Raw genomic sequence first — 17793 nt, 5'->3', positions numbered from 1 at the left:
CCCAAATTAATTTTTTTTGCAACAATATAAGTCAGAAAATTATATAGTTTTAGTAATTAGTAGTTTCTGAAAGAAGAAGACTTGTTCTATTATTACATTAAAAAAAAAATTAAGAAAATTTATTTTAAATATTGCAAAATAATTTTGCAAAAACATGTCGCTTTTTTGCTTATAAACAATTAGAATAACTTTTTAACCATTGCCTGCAAGAATATTATTTTTTTATATATAAAAAGCCTGAATTTTTTCACAAATTTAAAAGAAAAAAAATTGGAGCTAAAATAATTTGGGACAAAGTTAGCCTCTTTTTTTATTTAATTCATAGCAGCTTTGTTTATAACAATTAAGAAATCTAATTAGCGTTATTTAAAAGCACATACTTTATAGTTTTAACGTACCAAATTTTGAAAAGATTGCCCTTTAATGAAATCGTCCACAAAGCTTCAAAATGTGGTCCTTAAAATCGGCTGGCTTCGAAACTCACGGGTGCCGAAGGGAGGGGGAAGGAGCTGTATCTCTGGTTCTTATTTATGGATTTCAACGTTTCTTTTTTTAATTTGTATGTAGTGTTTGCGTACATTACGAATACGCATTATTTCAATAAATAAATTGTTAAATAAACTATCTAATTTGCTTTAAAATTTTTTTTCGATTTTTATTGTAATATTTGAGATAATTTTTATTTAAAAACATAAATATTTATAATTAATTTATAATTCTTTAATAAAATTCTAAATAACTTATTTATAATAGATTTTATGAAAACAACAAATTGTCCTATTCAATTGTTTCTAAAAATAGTATTGCTTTGAAAATATTAATTAAAATAATTTTTCTAATGGCTATTCTTAAGTTACAGTTAATTTCATGTAATAATCGAATGAACTATCCTACAATAAAGTCGTCCAAAGAATGCAACTCAGTAATATTGGCAATATCATTTTAAAGTCATCTACTTTAAAACATATGTTAATATGTATATATATATATATATATATATATATATATATATATATATATATGTATACAGGGTTATTGATTAGTGTGAGGAAGCTCAGTAGATCTGTTATAGTAAAAATTTCAAAAAAAAGTTATTGACAAAAATTGTAAGCAGCTTTAAACTCCAAATTTTAAAATTAATTACAATCTTACAGGGTATTCCATGAGATGGTGGCAGACCAAACTTATGTTTTTTTAAACGGAACACCCTGTATTTTATTTTAAATTTCAAATCTGCTTCACTTCCACATCACAACAATGTAAAGTTTTATTATGTTTATACCGGGCATTTAAAAAGTTATAACCCATATTACCTGAAAATCGTATCAAGTTTAACTCCCTGTATAATTAAAAAGGAGTATAGGAACATTGATCTATTGCAACCATAGTTTTTTAATAATTGTTAAAAATTATAAAACATATTCGTTTTCATAATATTCGTTAAATCAAATACAAGTTACGTCAAAATGCAAGTACATTATTTTCTTGGTAATTTTAAATAGAACACTCTGTATTTTATATCACTATCGAAAAGTACTAATATCGTACTTCAAATTTTATGAAGTACTCCCTATACCTAAAGTTATCAGTTTTCTAGATATTTATTTTTTTAGATATTTTCCATCGAAGTATTAATTTGGGTAAACAGGGTACTTTTTTTGCTTATTTCCCTGGCCTATTGGTAATACTATGGGTCGAAACAGATTTAAACAGATTCATAGATTTTTACACTTTAACGATAATATGATGTATCAACAAACCAATAAAGTGTGTAAAGTTCATACCCTAATTGACCATCAAAATGAACGTTTTCATCAGTACCTCCAGTCAGTGAACGAGAGTTTCTCAGTGGACGAAGCCATGGAGCCGTATTATGGACATCATTCAATGAAGCAGTTTATTCGAGGGAAACCCATCTGTTACGGATATAAATTCTGGTGCGTTGCGACCAATAAAGGTTACCTTGCAAAATTTCATTCCTATACTGGAAGTGGAGATAAATTGCAGGGTAACTCGTTAGGAAGGTCCGTAACTGAAAAGCTGTGTACAGGGTTTTTACCACAAGAATATGTTATCTATATTAATATTTTTTTTCATTTTTACCTTTACTAACAAGGTTGAGAGATCAAAAGATACACTGTATCGGCACAATTAGAAAAGACAGGATTGAAAGAGCTCCACTCAAAGAAATAAAAAAACAAATTCATGGATCTTCCCACACTCTACATAGCGAAGAAAATTAGCTGACTCTTGTTCGCTGGAATGACAATAAAGTTACTATGGCAACTAATATTTTCACTCTAGAAATATTTACTATAGGAAACTGTAACAGATGTCCCAGAAAAGACAGAAACATTATAGCGGTCCCTCAACCAAACGTTGTGCAAATGTATAACAAGGGAATGGGTGGTATAGACTTATTTGATAAGCTAAGAGGTTTATATAGGATTCGAATTCGACCTAAAAATGGTATTGGGCGATATTTGGGCAACATTGAGGATATTTCTTTATTAAAATTTTACAGGCGAATTGTGGAGGCCCTGCTGACAGCTCCAGATATTCAACCGCCACGTGGAGTACGTCCAAAATCTTCAAAACATGTTGACTAAATTCGTTTGGATAATGTGGTTCATTTGGTGAACAAAATTGAAAAACAATGAAGGTTTGACAAACAAAATTGAAAAAACACAAATGTGAGAAGTGTACCAAATATCGATGCATTAAATGTAATGTAGGACTTCATCACGAGCAATGTTGTCAAATATCACACGTTGTAAAAATTTTAAAATAAATGTTTTATGGAATATTGTGTCTTTTATTGCATAGCGTATGTATATGTCAAAAAAAAACAGTTACAAAGAAAAACAACGTAAATTTTGCACATTGCTATTAAAAACAACCTCTCTTTATTTAATTCTGAAGTTTTGATTTCGTTTTCATAAAAATTTAATTTTGGGCATTAATGGGTTAATAATAAGGAATGTTTTTGTACATTTAATCAATTTAATTCTAAAATTCTGAATGTAATCACGATTACATTTTTCTTATAATAATACTATGTTGACGCCTATTAAAGATCGAGCAGCTTCGTATTTTTAGCTGTGTGAACTCTAAGGTTGATGTTTTGGAAATTTGAAATACAAGTGACGTCACTTTGTATAAATCGTGATGTGAAATGATTGTACTGTGAAAAATACCATAGGTATAAGCATGCCAATATTGAGAAAACGCAATTTTAAAAATTTTTACGTGAATGATAAGATAGTGCATTCTTCTTTAAATTGTTTATCTTCTACTGGTAAACCAACATAATACAAGGGTGTATTTTTCGCCCTATAATTGTTAATAACTAAAAATCATGTGCTAATTCACTGCAAAAAGTATATGTCTTTTTCTTAGAGGCATATACTACTTAAAAAACTTATAAAATACCTGGTCGAACCAAGGGTCTCCAAGAAGATTCTCTTTGCTCCTTTCTCTGAACTAAATAGAGAAAGATGCGTAAATCACTTTGTCTCACACTCGCCTTTATTATGAAATATTTTTTCGAAATTAATTGTTTTTTGAAATCAATATGGTATTTATAACGACGCGACGATTTAAATATTTAAATTTTTTTAGGTAAAGTTAAAAAACGGAAGAAAAGAAAATCAGACGAAAATAAATTAGGAAACAATGAAGATAATAATTCTGATGGTAATAAGGAGGAGTCTGAACGGTACTTATTTATTATTTGTGTTTTGAATATTTTAAGTATATCATTCAAATTTTGTCCAAGAATGTAGCTACAAAGGTATTAAGTTGTAGTTTTTTAAATTTGACTTATAGTTGAGAATCAAATTTGTAAGCAGTAGATTTTCAGAAATGTGAATGCGATAAAGCGACGACATCGTTGTCAGTTTGTGATGATAGATATTAAAGCAATTTATATTTTAATTATTTAAATGCAGCAAAATTATCATATACAGTATACTCCCTCTATAACGAACACGGTTATTACGAGTTTTCGCTTATAACGAGGTACATTAGATGTAACGTGAAATTTCTATTGAACTATAACTCTCTATAGCGAGGTAAATTTGCTTATAACGAGAGAAAATAAGAATGAAAAACGTGTTTTTTTACGTTTTGGCCCTACCATAGCTATAAATAAATACCCTTTTTAAGTGCTGTCCCCAATAAATTTCTTACAATTTATGATTCACGAGTGTCATTGTAAGGGGTTGACCATTCACACCAATAATATACGTCCTAATAGACAAGATGTAGAAAGTGTTTTAAAGGTTGTCAGAAACTTTATCCAAAGAACAAACTCAAATGAAGAAGCATAAAACTGTTTCACATCTTTAGAAAATATGATAGATAAAATTGAAGATTGCTGGGAAGACGCTGAAGATCAGAGTGGCTTTCGTACTGGTCGTTCTTGTATAGACAATGTGTTCTGCCTAAAACAAACAATAGAAAAGCGTTTGGAACATAATATGGAGACACACATGGTATTTATTGATCTTCAAAAAGCGTATGACAGTGTCCCATTAGCCAAGCTATGGCAGGTGCTAGAAGACAAGAATATTCCACCGATTTACATTAATGCTGTAAGGGAGTTGTACGATGATATGACGAGTGTAATAAAGATTGGACAAAAAGTGACAAAAAAGATAAAAGTGACCAAAGGACTTCGCCAAGGCTGCTGCATTGCACCTACACTCTTTAAGATTTATTTGGAGGGGGTTTTGGATATTTGAAAAAGAAAATGTGAACCTAAGGGTGTTAAAATTGGAGACCATACACTGTACAGCTTGCATTTTGCTGATGACCAAGTAATACTTGCAGAAGATCAAGATGATATCCACTACATGTTACGAAAAATAGATGAAGAATATACTAAGTGGGGCTTATCAATTAATCCATCAAAAACAGAGTACGTAGTAGTGGGAGGTGAAGGAAAGCACTTAGAACTAGGAAGCAAACAAATTCAAAATACTGATAGCTATAAATATCTCGGTGTAAACATTACAAACAATGGTCGGAATACAAAAGAAATAGCTACTAGAATTGGTCAAGGAAATTCAGCAATACGTCAACTGAATAGTATACTTTGGAATAACCACATCACCCGAAACACAAAAATTAGGATATACAAAAGTATCATAGAAAGCATTGCTACATATGGTTCAGAGCTTTGGGTAATAAATAAAAATGACGCATCCAAAATAAAAGCAATGGAAATGAATTATTGGAGAAGATGTTGCCAACTCACTAGAAGAGATAGAGTAAGGAATACTGAAATCAGAGAGCGTATGGCCATAGACATTGACGTCCTGGAAACTATAGAATGCAAAAGGCTGAAATGATATGGCCATGTAGAAAGGATGAATGATCAACGATGGCCAAAGAGAATGTTACAGTGGATCCCCACCAACCGCAGGAAAAAGGGAAGATCAAGAAGATCGTGGAGACAAGAAGTAGAAGATGCAATGGAAGATAGGGGTCTACAAGTAGATGACTGGAACGATCGCAAGCGTTGGAAGCTAGGTTGCGAGAAACGGCGGCAGCTGTAATAAACTCGTTCTATAGAAAATATGATAGATAGAATACTGGACAATTTAAAGCAGTCAAAACTGACAGACTTCTTCCAATTGCAGACGCAGTAGTTTATGTTATTTTTGAAAATACGCTTTATACAGATTTACAGAATACAGATTTTTTCTTTTAACGTATATCAGTGACAATAAAAGTAAACAACTTTTTTTCAAAAACGCCATTTAAACAATATTTATTAGCATCTTATATTGCTCCGAATGGCTTCACTATAGAAAGTTAATGTTTTAGAAAACTACATATTCATATGTATGCACAGTATTATTGTTGTTGGATATAACAAGATCCGCTTATAACGAGGTAATTATTCTGTTATATCATTTCAGTTCTTGTTATAGAGGGAGTCTACTGTATTAATGATCGTTTTGTATTCGTTAAGGTATCTAATAAAATTTATTTATTAACATCAATATTAATGTATAATATTATATCCATATACAATATTTCTGTATATAAAACATCTAAAAGTACGATAATATTCTGTGTTAAAGTCGTACATGACAACGTCGTGTTCTTAGGACCACTAGAAAGGAATATTAGATCAACGTTGCCATAAGATAGAGAGAGATAGATTGTTTATTGATTTCGTAGTTTAGCATTCAGAATTGAATTTTAAAAATTAATCTTAATGTATTATATATCGTCAAGTGACAAGTAAAATTTACTAAGTACCATATTGAAAGAACAGAGAAATTGAAGTTTTAAAGCATATTCTAATGTAAAAAATCAATTTTTGAATCAATTTTAGAACGGAAGGTAATTATTTTGAGAAACCATTTAAGCTACCTTATCTTTTTATTAAAATATTGCCTGCCAACATATTGTCTAAAAACTCTGAAATGACTCTGAAAATGCTATAACAAAAGGTACACTCAATAAAGAAAGAGCGGAATGTAAACTCAGTGTCATATCAGAAGGTAATTATTTTGAGAAACAGTTTAAGCTACTTTATCTTATAGAGTTTTTATTAAAAAATTGTATATTTTTTAAGTTTTTGAGAAAAATTAATTAATAAATTTTACCTGCCGAAATATTGTCTAAAAACTAATGCTGTAACATGTAACGATTATTTTGCCTACCGCATAGGGTATTACTATGGAGTTGAAAATTGGGGACAGAAATTATTGGGGTGGAGATAGGGCAAGCAAAACAAATCGAAACTGGCGAACGGCCACTCAAGGTTTATTTGGAGAACTGGGTCGTGGATAAGTGAACGACAAGGGGACAAATGGGGTAACTACCAAAATGAAACAAAGGGGTACTTACATAAGTCTCCTGGACAAACAAATACAAGAAGGTTCCCAAGCTATTTAAAATAAGGACGCCGCTTTGAAGAATCTTTCTGCTGGATGAAAGAAAAGGTTCTTCCTTCCTAAAAACACAAAAAGGGTTAGAGAGTTAGTTAAAAGAAATAAACAAAATGGTTTAGGGAAAAATTAAATATTTAATACTGCCTCACCACAAACAGTTACAAAAATAAATACAATAACAAAGAAAAACACTTACTATGTTCTATCAGTTTACAAACCCTAGAAGTTGGAGACACTACAAAACTTACAATTGGTAATGGGCGACAATGTGTAGCATTACAAATAATAAAATATCTTTTTAAGTGAAGCTATGCATAGAGGTTACCATTTTCTAAAAAAAAAACAAAACAAAGGTCTGTTATGATTAGGTATTTACCAAATGTAAAAAAAATAAAGCTAGCTGTCAGATGTCAACAATAAGTTTTATAACTCGAGAATTAATATGACTGCTAGGCCACCACACCCTAACATCTACAATTTTAATTATTACAATTTCTTAACCTGTATAAAAGCAGTTATTAATGAAAAAATGTCTATTTTTACTTTAAAAGTTCAAACAAAAAAAGTTACCTGGGTTTCACTAAAATTTCTGAGGGTGGAACTGGAGTTAGATTCACCGCCACACGAACAAATTCATCTTCAAACTGCGAAAATTGAGGCTGGAAGTTGGGGCACTGGACGCAAAGTTTGAAGCTTCGCTTCTTAAAAAACTGGAACCATGTGGGTATTTTTCAGATTTGTTGGAAACGCCGCAAATCTCTTAGATACAAATTTCTTAGGTGAGAGAAGACATAAAACAAAAACAGTGATTACTCGTATCTGAACTGACACATTACATTGAGTATAAATTACTTTTTTTCAACAAATTTGCCGGTTTTTCCCGACTAAACACACCGCCTGTTCTCTTTTCAAAGATTCTTCCAAACCTGACTTCACTTCGACCTCGATCTGTGGACCCGGCTTCTACCTTCCCTGATCCCGCGTACCAGTCTTCGCAACGGGCCAACCCAAAATTCTTTTCAAACACGCTTGACCATGAATCATTGCTTGCGTTTAAAATTGTAAAACTAAGACGTAATATTATGAATTATTTTATTACACAGTTCTCTTAAATGCGTCTCAAACACGTTTTTGTAAACAACTTTTAAAAGAAAATTTTTACCGAGGAGCGTACCAAAAAAATTTTATACTTTGAACATTCGATATTATAAGGAATTTTCTATATGCTACAAACACAAAGTACACTCAACGAAGGAAGCAAGGAATGTAAACTCAATGTTATAACATAAGGTACTTATTTTGAGAAACAGTTTGAGCTATCTTATATTACTACAGAGTTTTTATTAAAAAATTGATTATTTTTGACGTTTTTGAGAAAAATTTAATTAGTGAATTTTACCTGCCGAAATATTGTCTAAAAACTCATGGTATAACAGAAGGTACACTCAATAAAGTAAGAACGCGATGTAAATGAGTTTTTAACAAATTTTCACATTTTAAAGTAATTATTACAATTTAAGAAAGACAAACAATAATAATTACTGATTAAGTCAAGTAACTGAACTAACATAACTCACAAACTACATATTATGCAATCATGACTTTTACCTGCCGGGATCTTATCAAAATTTGCAAATAATGAAATGTTTCAAATTGAAAGTTTGTGTTGGAACGATGTTTGTAGCTAGTGAATTTTTTCAGGCAACGATCTTAAACCATTAATGCATTTGGTGATAAAATGTTGATTTCGATCATTTTTATACTTAGTGAGTTTTACTTGTCAACTGACGATATATGATATGAGACTTATTTAAATTTTTAAAAAGAGTAAAGTATATTGAAGTTATGTAAGGGCAAAGAATAAAACATTAGTTTAAATATTTTTTTAACTTCGTAATTGATTTACTTTAAAATAACCCAACAACATAATACAGCAGTATTATGGAGTATCCAGCTCCAATGGCATAATATATGGCTTTTATTTTATCAGAGCAATAGAAGCTTTTGCTAAGAGCTACTAATTTTTGCACATTTCGACAGACCAGAGAACAGAAAACAATTTATTTAGTTGTTTAGTTCTTCGCCACCAAAGCAGGTGCCACCTCTGTGCTCGAAACACCGCAAGTGGGAAGATATTGGAGACATTAGTGGGACTTTTTGGTTTGAATCGGAATCAGCTCGAACGGCTGATGAAGTAGAGATACTGAAATAACTGTTATATCGTTCTATCGATTCCGATTCAGACGTGAAAGGTTTGCCTAATTTGTGCTCCAATACCATTATATATTCATATATATATATATATATATATATATATATATATATATATATATATATATACATATATATATATATACAAGTTTTTGGAAAGAACCGAGTTGAGAATTTAATACCCATTTTGGAGCCATTATCAAGACTGATACGGTTCCGTTCGAGTTCGGGATCTCAATCTGCCTACTCCCCTCACTCGTGACGTACCAGTATCGTGTTCTGTATAAATACAAGAACCGTCAAACGGCACTGAGGTCTCAATCTGCCTCCTCCTCAGTGTCGAGTAACGGTAGAAGTGTGCCTTACCGTTTTTGACAAAATTTTACGAACTATTTAACCTCTTAACCATATTGCTAGTACATTGGTAGATGGTACATTTCCTTGTATCCATGCTGATCCATTATCTTTTTTAGGTTACATAACGGAAATCTGAGTGAGACTGAGTCAGATCGAATATCGGTTTCATCGAAAAAGATTAAACCGAATACACGTAAGTTTCTACATTTTAATCCTGAATATGAGTGTTGTGTTTTTATTGTTTGCTTAATTATTGAACATGAATTTCTATCAAATCAATGCCAATATCATAAATATTTCAAATGAATATAAATAGACGACGGATAAATACTAAAGGCGATTTATTTATATTTTTTTTATTAGAAGCTTTTCTTTGTTGTTATCGTTGTTCAGGCATCATTTAATCGTAAAAGCCTATATCACCTTCATGTAATTATCTTACTTTTACAGTCCAGTCGAGAGGGGCCCAAAAATAGCTGCAGTGAGTCGGGCCTTCAAGTATTGTTAAAAGTCTCCGGAAGGTTGTTTATACTCAAATTTTAATGTGTTCCAGCTGAAAAAGTTCATAGAAATTCAAAATAATTTGTAAAACCAAGAATTAACGTTATGGATCCATGTTTATTAAAATGTGATCTTAAATACCTTTTTACCAAATTTGGAAAACTCTTTGTAACATTGTAAAATTAAATGGGATACTTGTTTTTTTGTTTTTTGCCTAAAATAGTTTTGCAATCAAGTGCTGTCTGAAAAATTCGAAGAAAATCAAAACTTTTCTACGTAGAAAATTCACTGTAGTAAAAAACTCTGATTTTTTACTTATAGGAGAGTAAACAAGCTCTTAAACCTATTTTAAAAAAACTAAAATTTTTAACTATGTACACAGTGGACCAAAAGTCTGGAAACGCCCAATTATCTCTTGATAGTCTGATATGTACAAAAACTTTGTATGTAAATTAATGGCAAAATAAAATACACTCACCATAAAATTTCAAACTCTAATATAAAATTAATTGTGAAAACAACTGTTTGTGTCTTATAAATAACTTCTAAAAGCAAAAAAGGACAAAAAGCAGCAAAAAAATCCAACAAACTGACAACCACAAGTAGACAAACCAGAAACGTCACAAGTACTTAAAATCTGAAAACGTCCCCAACCGTGTTGTTTGTACCTATCTCTTTTCGATGTATTGAGTCTAGTGCGTTCATAAAAATTACGTGTGTCCTTACTTAATAACAGACGGTAGCTGGTTTGCCTTTAGTTTCTTGCGTGGAAGACAATGATGCTAAATAAAAAGTATGTGTTTTATCTCTTCTTCTTCTTCTTCCTTCTTGTATGTATGCTTTAAAGCCTGTTTCTTCTTCAATATTAGTCTCCTTAATTGTTTAAATTATCGCACCATCTTTTTCTTGGTCTGTCAATACTTCTTCGTCCATTTGGTGACTTATCTCGTGCTATTCGTACTATCATATCCTCTGCCATCCATATATGTCTTCTATATTGCATGCTCTTCTTATGTTTTCGATTGTCTCCCTATCCAATAGACTTATTCCTGATATTCGTCGGAGTATTTTTATTTCTGTTGTTTATATCGTCTCGTTTTAGATATGTCAGGTCTTGTCTCCGCCGTGTATGTTAATATAGGTCTAATTGCTGCTTTATAGATTCTTGTTTTTGTGTCTCGTCTTAGGTGTTGGTTCTTCCAGATCGTGTCATTAAGAGATCCCGCCGCTTTACTTGCTTTTAAGCTTTGTTGTCGTACTTCTTCTTTAACATCTCCGTAACTAGTTATATCTGTTTCCAGATATCTAAATCTTGCTTCCTGCTTTATTATTTTCCCATTTCCCAAATTTCGATTTTATTTAGATGTTATCATACATTTGGTTTTTCTGCTGATATTATCATACTGTATTTCTTAGCTGTTGTATTGAAGATGTGTGTTAATCTTTGGAGCTCATCTTCTGTCTCGGCGATTAATGCCGTATCGTTTGCATAACATAGTGTTTGAATTTCTTTGTTCCCCATTCTGTAACTAAGACCTTTACGTACTGCTTGTAGTATTTCGTCCATTATTACACTACCGAGCATAAAATTAGGGTCACCCCGTAATTTGAATTTATTTTAGAAATTATTATTCCGTTTTAACTATTTTCGGTTGTAACATAGTTTACTAATGGATTTCTTGAAAAAAAAAATTGTTTCGACAAGCGTTTGAGATAAAAAGGGCCCTTAGAATAATTTCTAAAAACAGTTATCAGCACAGTTTTTGTTTCTATGGTTTTAACGTCAATTGTAAATTGTTTGTGTGTTGATATCACTGTCAGTGTATTGCAATGAGCATAAATTCTGTTGTGGTGGCAAGAATTGTGGCGGCGTTAGAAGATGGCCACGGTCAGCGCGAAACTGCGAGAAACGTTGGTGTAAGTCTCTCGAGTGTGCAACGAGTATGGCAACGGTACGAAGAGACCGGTCTGCTTACTCGAAGACCTGGTTCAGGTCGAGGCAGGATTACAACAGCTAGAGATGACCGCTTTGTCGTTTCTAGTGCTTTGAGAAACCGAACGGTCACGGCAGTTTCTCTTCGAAATCATCTGCAAGAAGTGAGAAATGTAAACATAAGTGAATGGACAGTTAGGAGACGACTTCATGCTGCTGGTTTATCTTCTCGAACTAGAGTAACTGGACCGCCGCTTTCCCGTGAACACCGAATTGCCAGATTGAATTTTGCACGAGAACACTTGGCTTGGACAATGCAGTTGGAGTCGTGTATTGTTTTCCGATGAATCAAGATTCTGTCTTACGGGCTCAGACAAACGTGTAAGAGTGTGGCAACGTCCAGGCGAGAGATATGCTCAAGCATGTGTTGCCGAGCGTCTTCCATTTGGTGGAGGGTCAGTTATGGCATGGGGAGGCATATCGTTTGATGCTTGCACGGAGTTAGTCTTTATCGAGAATGGGACATTGACAGCGCATAGGTACCTGACACAGATTCTGGAAGACCATGTTTTACCGTTTATGGTTATTCTTGGAGACGAGGCAACATTTATGCATGATACTGCACGGCCCCACACTGCTAGGATAGTTACTGAGTATCTTGACGAGGTTCAAATCACACGATTTGTTTGGCCTGCTCGCAGTCCAGATATCAATCCCATAGAACATGTTTGGGATGAGATGAAGAGACGTTTACGGAGTCATGTGCCGGCCCCCAGAAATTCGAGAGAGCTTCGCGACATATTGGTGCAAGAATGGAATAATCTTCCGCAGAATGTGATCCAAAATCTGATCCAAAGCACGCCTCGTCATTTGCAAGCTGTTATCACTGCCAGAGGAGGGAATACTCGCTACTGAAGTTCTTAAAATTTCTTTTTTTTTTCAACAAAAAGCACATCAAATTAAAATTGTCCCTTTTCAATATTTAGTATATCAAAGGAAAATTCATCATTTCCATTATTCTTAATAAACTTTAAACGACAAAAACGTTGTTTTCTGTAAGCAATCCGTTAGTAAATTATGTTACAACCGAAAATAGTTAAAACAGAATAATAATTTCTAAAATAAATTCAAATTACGGGGTGACCCTAATTTTATGCTCGGTAGTGTATATTAAAGAGAAGTGGGCTTAACGAGTCACCCCGTCTGACTTCGCTTTGTACTGGTATACACTGTGTTAGTTTTCCATTTATCTTTGCCTGTATTCGATTATGGAAGTAGATGTTTTCGATGGTTTGTGTAATATTGATTGGTATATTTCTTTTATACAGTAGGTTTAAGACGTCTTCGACTTAGATGCGATTGAAAGCCTTTGTCAGGTCTATAAAACATAGATATGCTGGTTTATTGTACTCGATGGCCTTTTCTGTAATTTGTCTTAGTACAAATACGGCATCTACGTAGGATCTTCCGGATCTGAATCCTTGTTATTCATCTGATAAAGTTGTTAGTTTATTGATTTTGTTGGTTAGGACTTTTGTGGTAAGTTTAAGTGCGGTGTTCAGTAGATTTGACTTTGATTTGATAATTGTTGGGGTCTTCTTTATTTCCTTTCTTTATCTATATCCTCTGGTATCTTGCAGTGCAATATTAATTTTTGTATAAGTTTTGTCATCTCTAGGGTTATACTTTCTCCTCCATGTTTTAGAAGCTCGTTGGTTATTCCGTCTGGTCCTGGTGACTTTCTATTTTTGAGTGAATTTATGGCTATCTCCACTTTCTGAAAACTGATTTCTATTTCGTGTCTTAATTCAGGTATGTTATTGTGTTGATTATTATTTTCCTTTCCTTTAAGCAGTTCCGTCAGGTATCTTTCCCATTCGTTTGCTGGTATGTTATTGTATTCCTTTAACTCTGCCATTTCTCTCCGTTGGTTTCTTATGAATCTCCATATTTGTTTTTGTGTACCGTAGAAGTCGCTTTTCATCCTTTTTGAAAACTGTTCCCAGTGTTCATTTTTTGTTCTTCTTACCAACTGCTTTGTTTCATTTCGTATTCTTCTATATATGTCTCTGAGATTCTGGAGTATTTGATGTTTTGTACTTCTTGTAGGCCTCTCGTTTGTCTTTTAGTTCTTTTATGAACCATGGTGTATTGTTGTTGTTTCTTTTGTTCAGTATGAGTTTGCGTTTTCCTAGAGCTTCTGTTGCTGCTTCTTCAATGTTGTTTTTAATTTTCTACCAGCTCGCGTTTATATCTTCGATGTCGTCTATTTGTTTCAGCTGTATCAGCTGTGCTAGCCTCCTTTGGCACATTTCTCTTGTAGAGTTGTTTCACAGTGATTCTACATTGAATTTTTCCTCTGTGATTTCCTTTAGAAAATGTTTTGGTGTTATTTTCATTCTTATTTTCGCTAGTACTAGTTTGTGTTCACTCCCTGCGTCTGCTGAGTTTAAAGTTCGGATATTTAGAATCTGGTTTGGGTGGATTTTTCCATTAGTGACTATAAATTCAATCATAGATTTATGCCCCCTGTAGTTTTCAAATGTATATTTATACTGAAGCTTATGGTCGAAAAATGTATTATTGATTCCTATTTCGTTAAAAGCATAGATATTAGCCATGAGTTCTCTATTTGCGTTGACATGGTTTTCATTAAATCTTTGTTTTACTCCTGGAACTATTTCATTTCCGATTCGTGCAATAAATTCTCCCATAAGAATTGAGGGTTATTCATGAGCTATTTTTTATCCAGGATGGTTTGCAATTTTTCGTAGAATGCCTCTCGTTTCTCCTTATATACCGCTTTATATCGGTTCTTTGGGCCTTGTTTTCTTTTACAATGGGTAGGGTGCTAACCTGACCTCTTTCCTTATGTCCTCTTTTATCCGGGCTTCGGACCGGCTGTGGGCATAAACGCGGCTTCTGAGCTACTCAATCCACCCAGTCCTCGCGCTCATAACCCCCAGACAGAGTTGTGTTTTATTTCTCTACGTATTAATGATGCACGGGTAAAGAACCATGGACTCAACTGTATATAAGCTCCTTCTACATGTGATAAGTTGTAGATGTTGGCATTGGACTATTTAAAAGAAGATTCTGTAAAAAGTGAAATCAGAATATTTTTCTCAGCGGTGGTGGCGCAGAAACAACCCGGACTAATGTAAAATATTTCAGAGTGGCCGGTTTTTTCTCCGTCACTTTATTTGAAACATTTCAAATAATTTCCATTTTAATGATATTTTTGTGCATAATTTAACTGCGATGATTTTTTGTCATTAGTTTCACTACGTAGTTTTATAGTCTTGTTACGAAGTTAAATTTTAGAAAACTTTCAAGTACCTATATCTCATTTTCAGAATTATCTATTTATACCAAACGTCAAAGTAACGACGAATTGATGTTTGAACTTCCTGATTGCGTGACAATGGTTGAAAGTTCTAAAACGGATTTAAAAGGCAAAAGATCACGCTCAAGACCACGTAAAACAGGTAAATTAAGTGTCTATAATTATGCTGTTAATTCCAAATTCAATGGATTAGTTCTTTTACAACACATATATTACATAACTTCAGTATATTATATTCGGTAGAAAAAATATATCTAATTTTCAGAATCTATTTATACAGAACGTCAAAGTAACGACAAATTGGTGTTTAAACCTCCTGATTGCTTGGAAATGGTAGAAAGCTCTAAAACGGATGTAAAAGTTAAAAAATCAAAACGTAGAAGACCCCGTAAAACAGGTAAATTATGTGCCCATAATTATAATCATTCATTGGGACATTTGAGTATGAGGGATTATAATTTGATGTAGCTGATAGAGGACGCCACATATGTGGCGTAAATTTACGCTTAACTTTTTTGCTCTTCGAGTTAGCGCTATTTGTGTTAAAAAATATTAAAGTTACATTATTTTAACAACAAAAAGATATACCTGTTAGTAACTTCAAAACTTAACACGTTAGAAGATAATCGCATTTAACAAATCAGCTGCATAATAATTGTTAGTTGTGATATTTGTGCTTAAAAGCACCGAATACCTGTGGATAAGCATAATTAATAGTTTATGCTCATAAAATAAGCTCAAAGATGGTTATGTAAAACCACAAAATACTTTGTTACCGCTGCTAAATGTTTTATTTGAAGCCAGTTTTGATGTCATTATTAAACAAACCCCGTGCATTATGGGAAGTCTTAACATAGTAGGCTGATGTCACGAATGCTTTTGACAACTAAAAATAAGTCTTGTTTCGATTACGCAATGACTTTTGTAATATCTAGTTTATTTTGGTTTATTAAAGGAAACCAGAAAATGCTGAGTCATAATAATTTTTCTAATATCGATATGAAAGATATGATTGTTATTTATTGTCAGCAATATTTTAACGGGCATGCAGCGAAAAGCGAATATTTAAGACGATGCCCAAACAGGCTGCAACCTAATCACCAAACCTTTAAACATATATTTCGGAATTTAGGCGAATATATGGGGCGGCCTCTATCAGCTACACCAAAGTATGGATCAAATTATAATTCCTCATACTCAAAAGCCCCCAGTTATAATTTTTTTACATAAATGTCCACAAACATGAAAGTTATAGAGAAAAATAAAATTTTTAATTTCAACTGTTTAACACCCTCTATCTTTCGTAAGGTTGATCTGCACCCTATATTAATTTGTTTCTGATCCTAGAGATGGCTCTACTGCGGTATGCTGCTGTGGTAAATTTTTGAACTTAATTGTAGATTTCTACATGATGACTCCCTAACATATGAATATTTTCAAACCCTAACATAAATTACAGTTTTTTATTGTTATATCCATTGGCTGAGTTGCCAAGTTGGCACACAACTAAATAACAGCAACCTAGTAAGCGTAGAAATTAAGAGAAGAATATACCTGGCGAACAGAGCTTACTTTGGACTAAAGCAGCTCTTAACATCACACATAATTAGCAGAAAAACCAAGATACTAATATATGAAACTCTTATTAGACCTGTCCTGACATACGCGTCAGAGGCATGGACTATGGTAAAAAGCAACGAAGAACTGTTAGGCGGCTTTGAAAGAATAATACTTAGGCACATATACGGAGGAGTACAAGAAAGCGGGATATGGCGCAGCCGCTACAATTTTGAGTTGTATCAATGCTAAGAAAAATGCAACATCGTCCGGTCTATTAAAATTAATAGACTAAGGTGGCTAGGACACCTTGAAAGAATGGACACTGGAGACCCCAAAGACAGATATTGTATCAAGAGCCAGTAGGAACCAGGAAGAGAGGCAGGCCAAGATCTAGATTTAAAACTCAAGTCGAAGATGACTTAAGGAATCTAGGGGTTAGAAATTGGAAAGCCAGGGCGAAAGATAGTGGGGAATGGAGACTAAAACAGGCCAAGACCCACACAGGGTTGTAGAGCCAAAGATGATGATGAAATTGTATGTTTGATTTTCCCGCTTTATACTTGGAAAAAAGTAGTTTTTTGAGTTTTTTCGAAAACGAAAACATGAAGTTTTCTCAAAATTTGTCAAAATACTTCTAGTTATCACATATACCTTCTTAAATTTTTTCAAATTGTTTGAATGTGTAGTTTATCATTTGGGAGTGCAGATCAACCTGCAACCTATCAACATTTTATTAAAGCAAATTGGCTTAAATCGTAATATTTTAAATCTACCGCTTCTTTTTGTACAATTACTGAAGGACCAACCTTTATATATGCAGGAGTTTATTACAGTACTTTGGGCTGTGCGTGGCAATTCGAACGCCGTTCTTTTTTGTTCTGCCATTAGTCTTATTCTATATTACTTTTATTTATGGTTCCGCTAATGCTATTATACCATAATTTCCTTCGTCTTCCTTTTCTTCTTCGTCTCTT

The 17793-nt window shown here is 33.0% G+C and overlaps 1 protein-coding gene across 1 annotated transcript in view; it reads left to right on the top strand.

Annotated features, from left to right (window-relative positions):
• LOC140441219 (uncharacterized) overlaps positions 1-17793 on the top strand; it is a 64408-nt gene that overhangs the window by 29822 nt on the left and 16793 nt on the right. Inside the window, exons 10-13 of the mRNA XM_072531802.1 lie at positions 3622-3718; positions 9596-9672; positions 15270-15401; positions 15525-15656. Of these exons, the coding sequence (XP_072387903.1) occupies positions 3622-3718; positions 9596-9672; positions 15270-15401; positions 15525-15656 (438 nt within the window). The remainder of the gene's footprint in view (positions 1-3621; positions 3719-9595; positions 9673-15269; positions 15402-15524; positions 15657-17793) is intronic.

Source organism: Diabrotica undecimpunctata, chromosome 5, assembly GCF_040954645.1.
Source record: "Diabrotica undecimpunctata isolate CICGRU chromosome 5, icDiaUnde3, whole genome shotgun sequence".
In the NCBI taxonomy this organism is placed as follows: Eukaryota; Metazoa; Arthropoda; class Insecta; order Coleoptera; family Chrysomelidae; genus Diabrotica; species Diabrotica undecimpunctata.
This window is presented reverse-complemented; position numbering and strand designations above follow the sequence as displayed.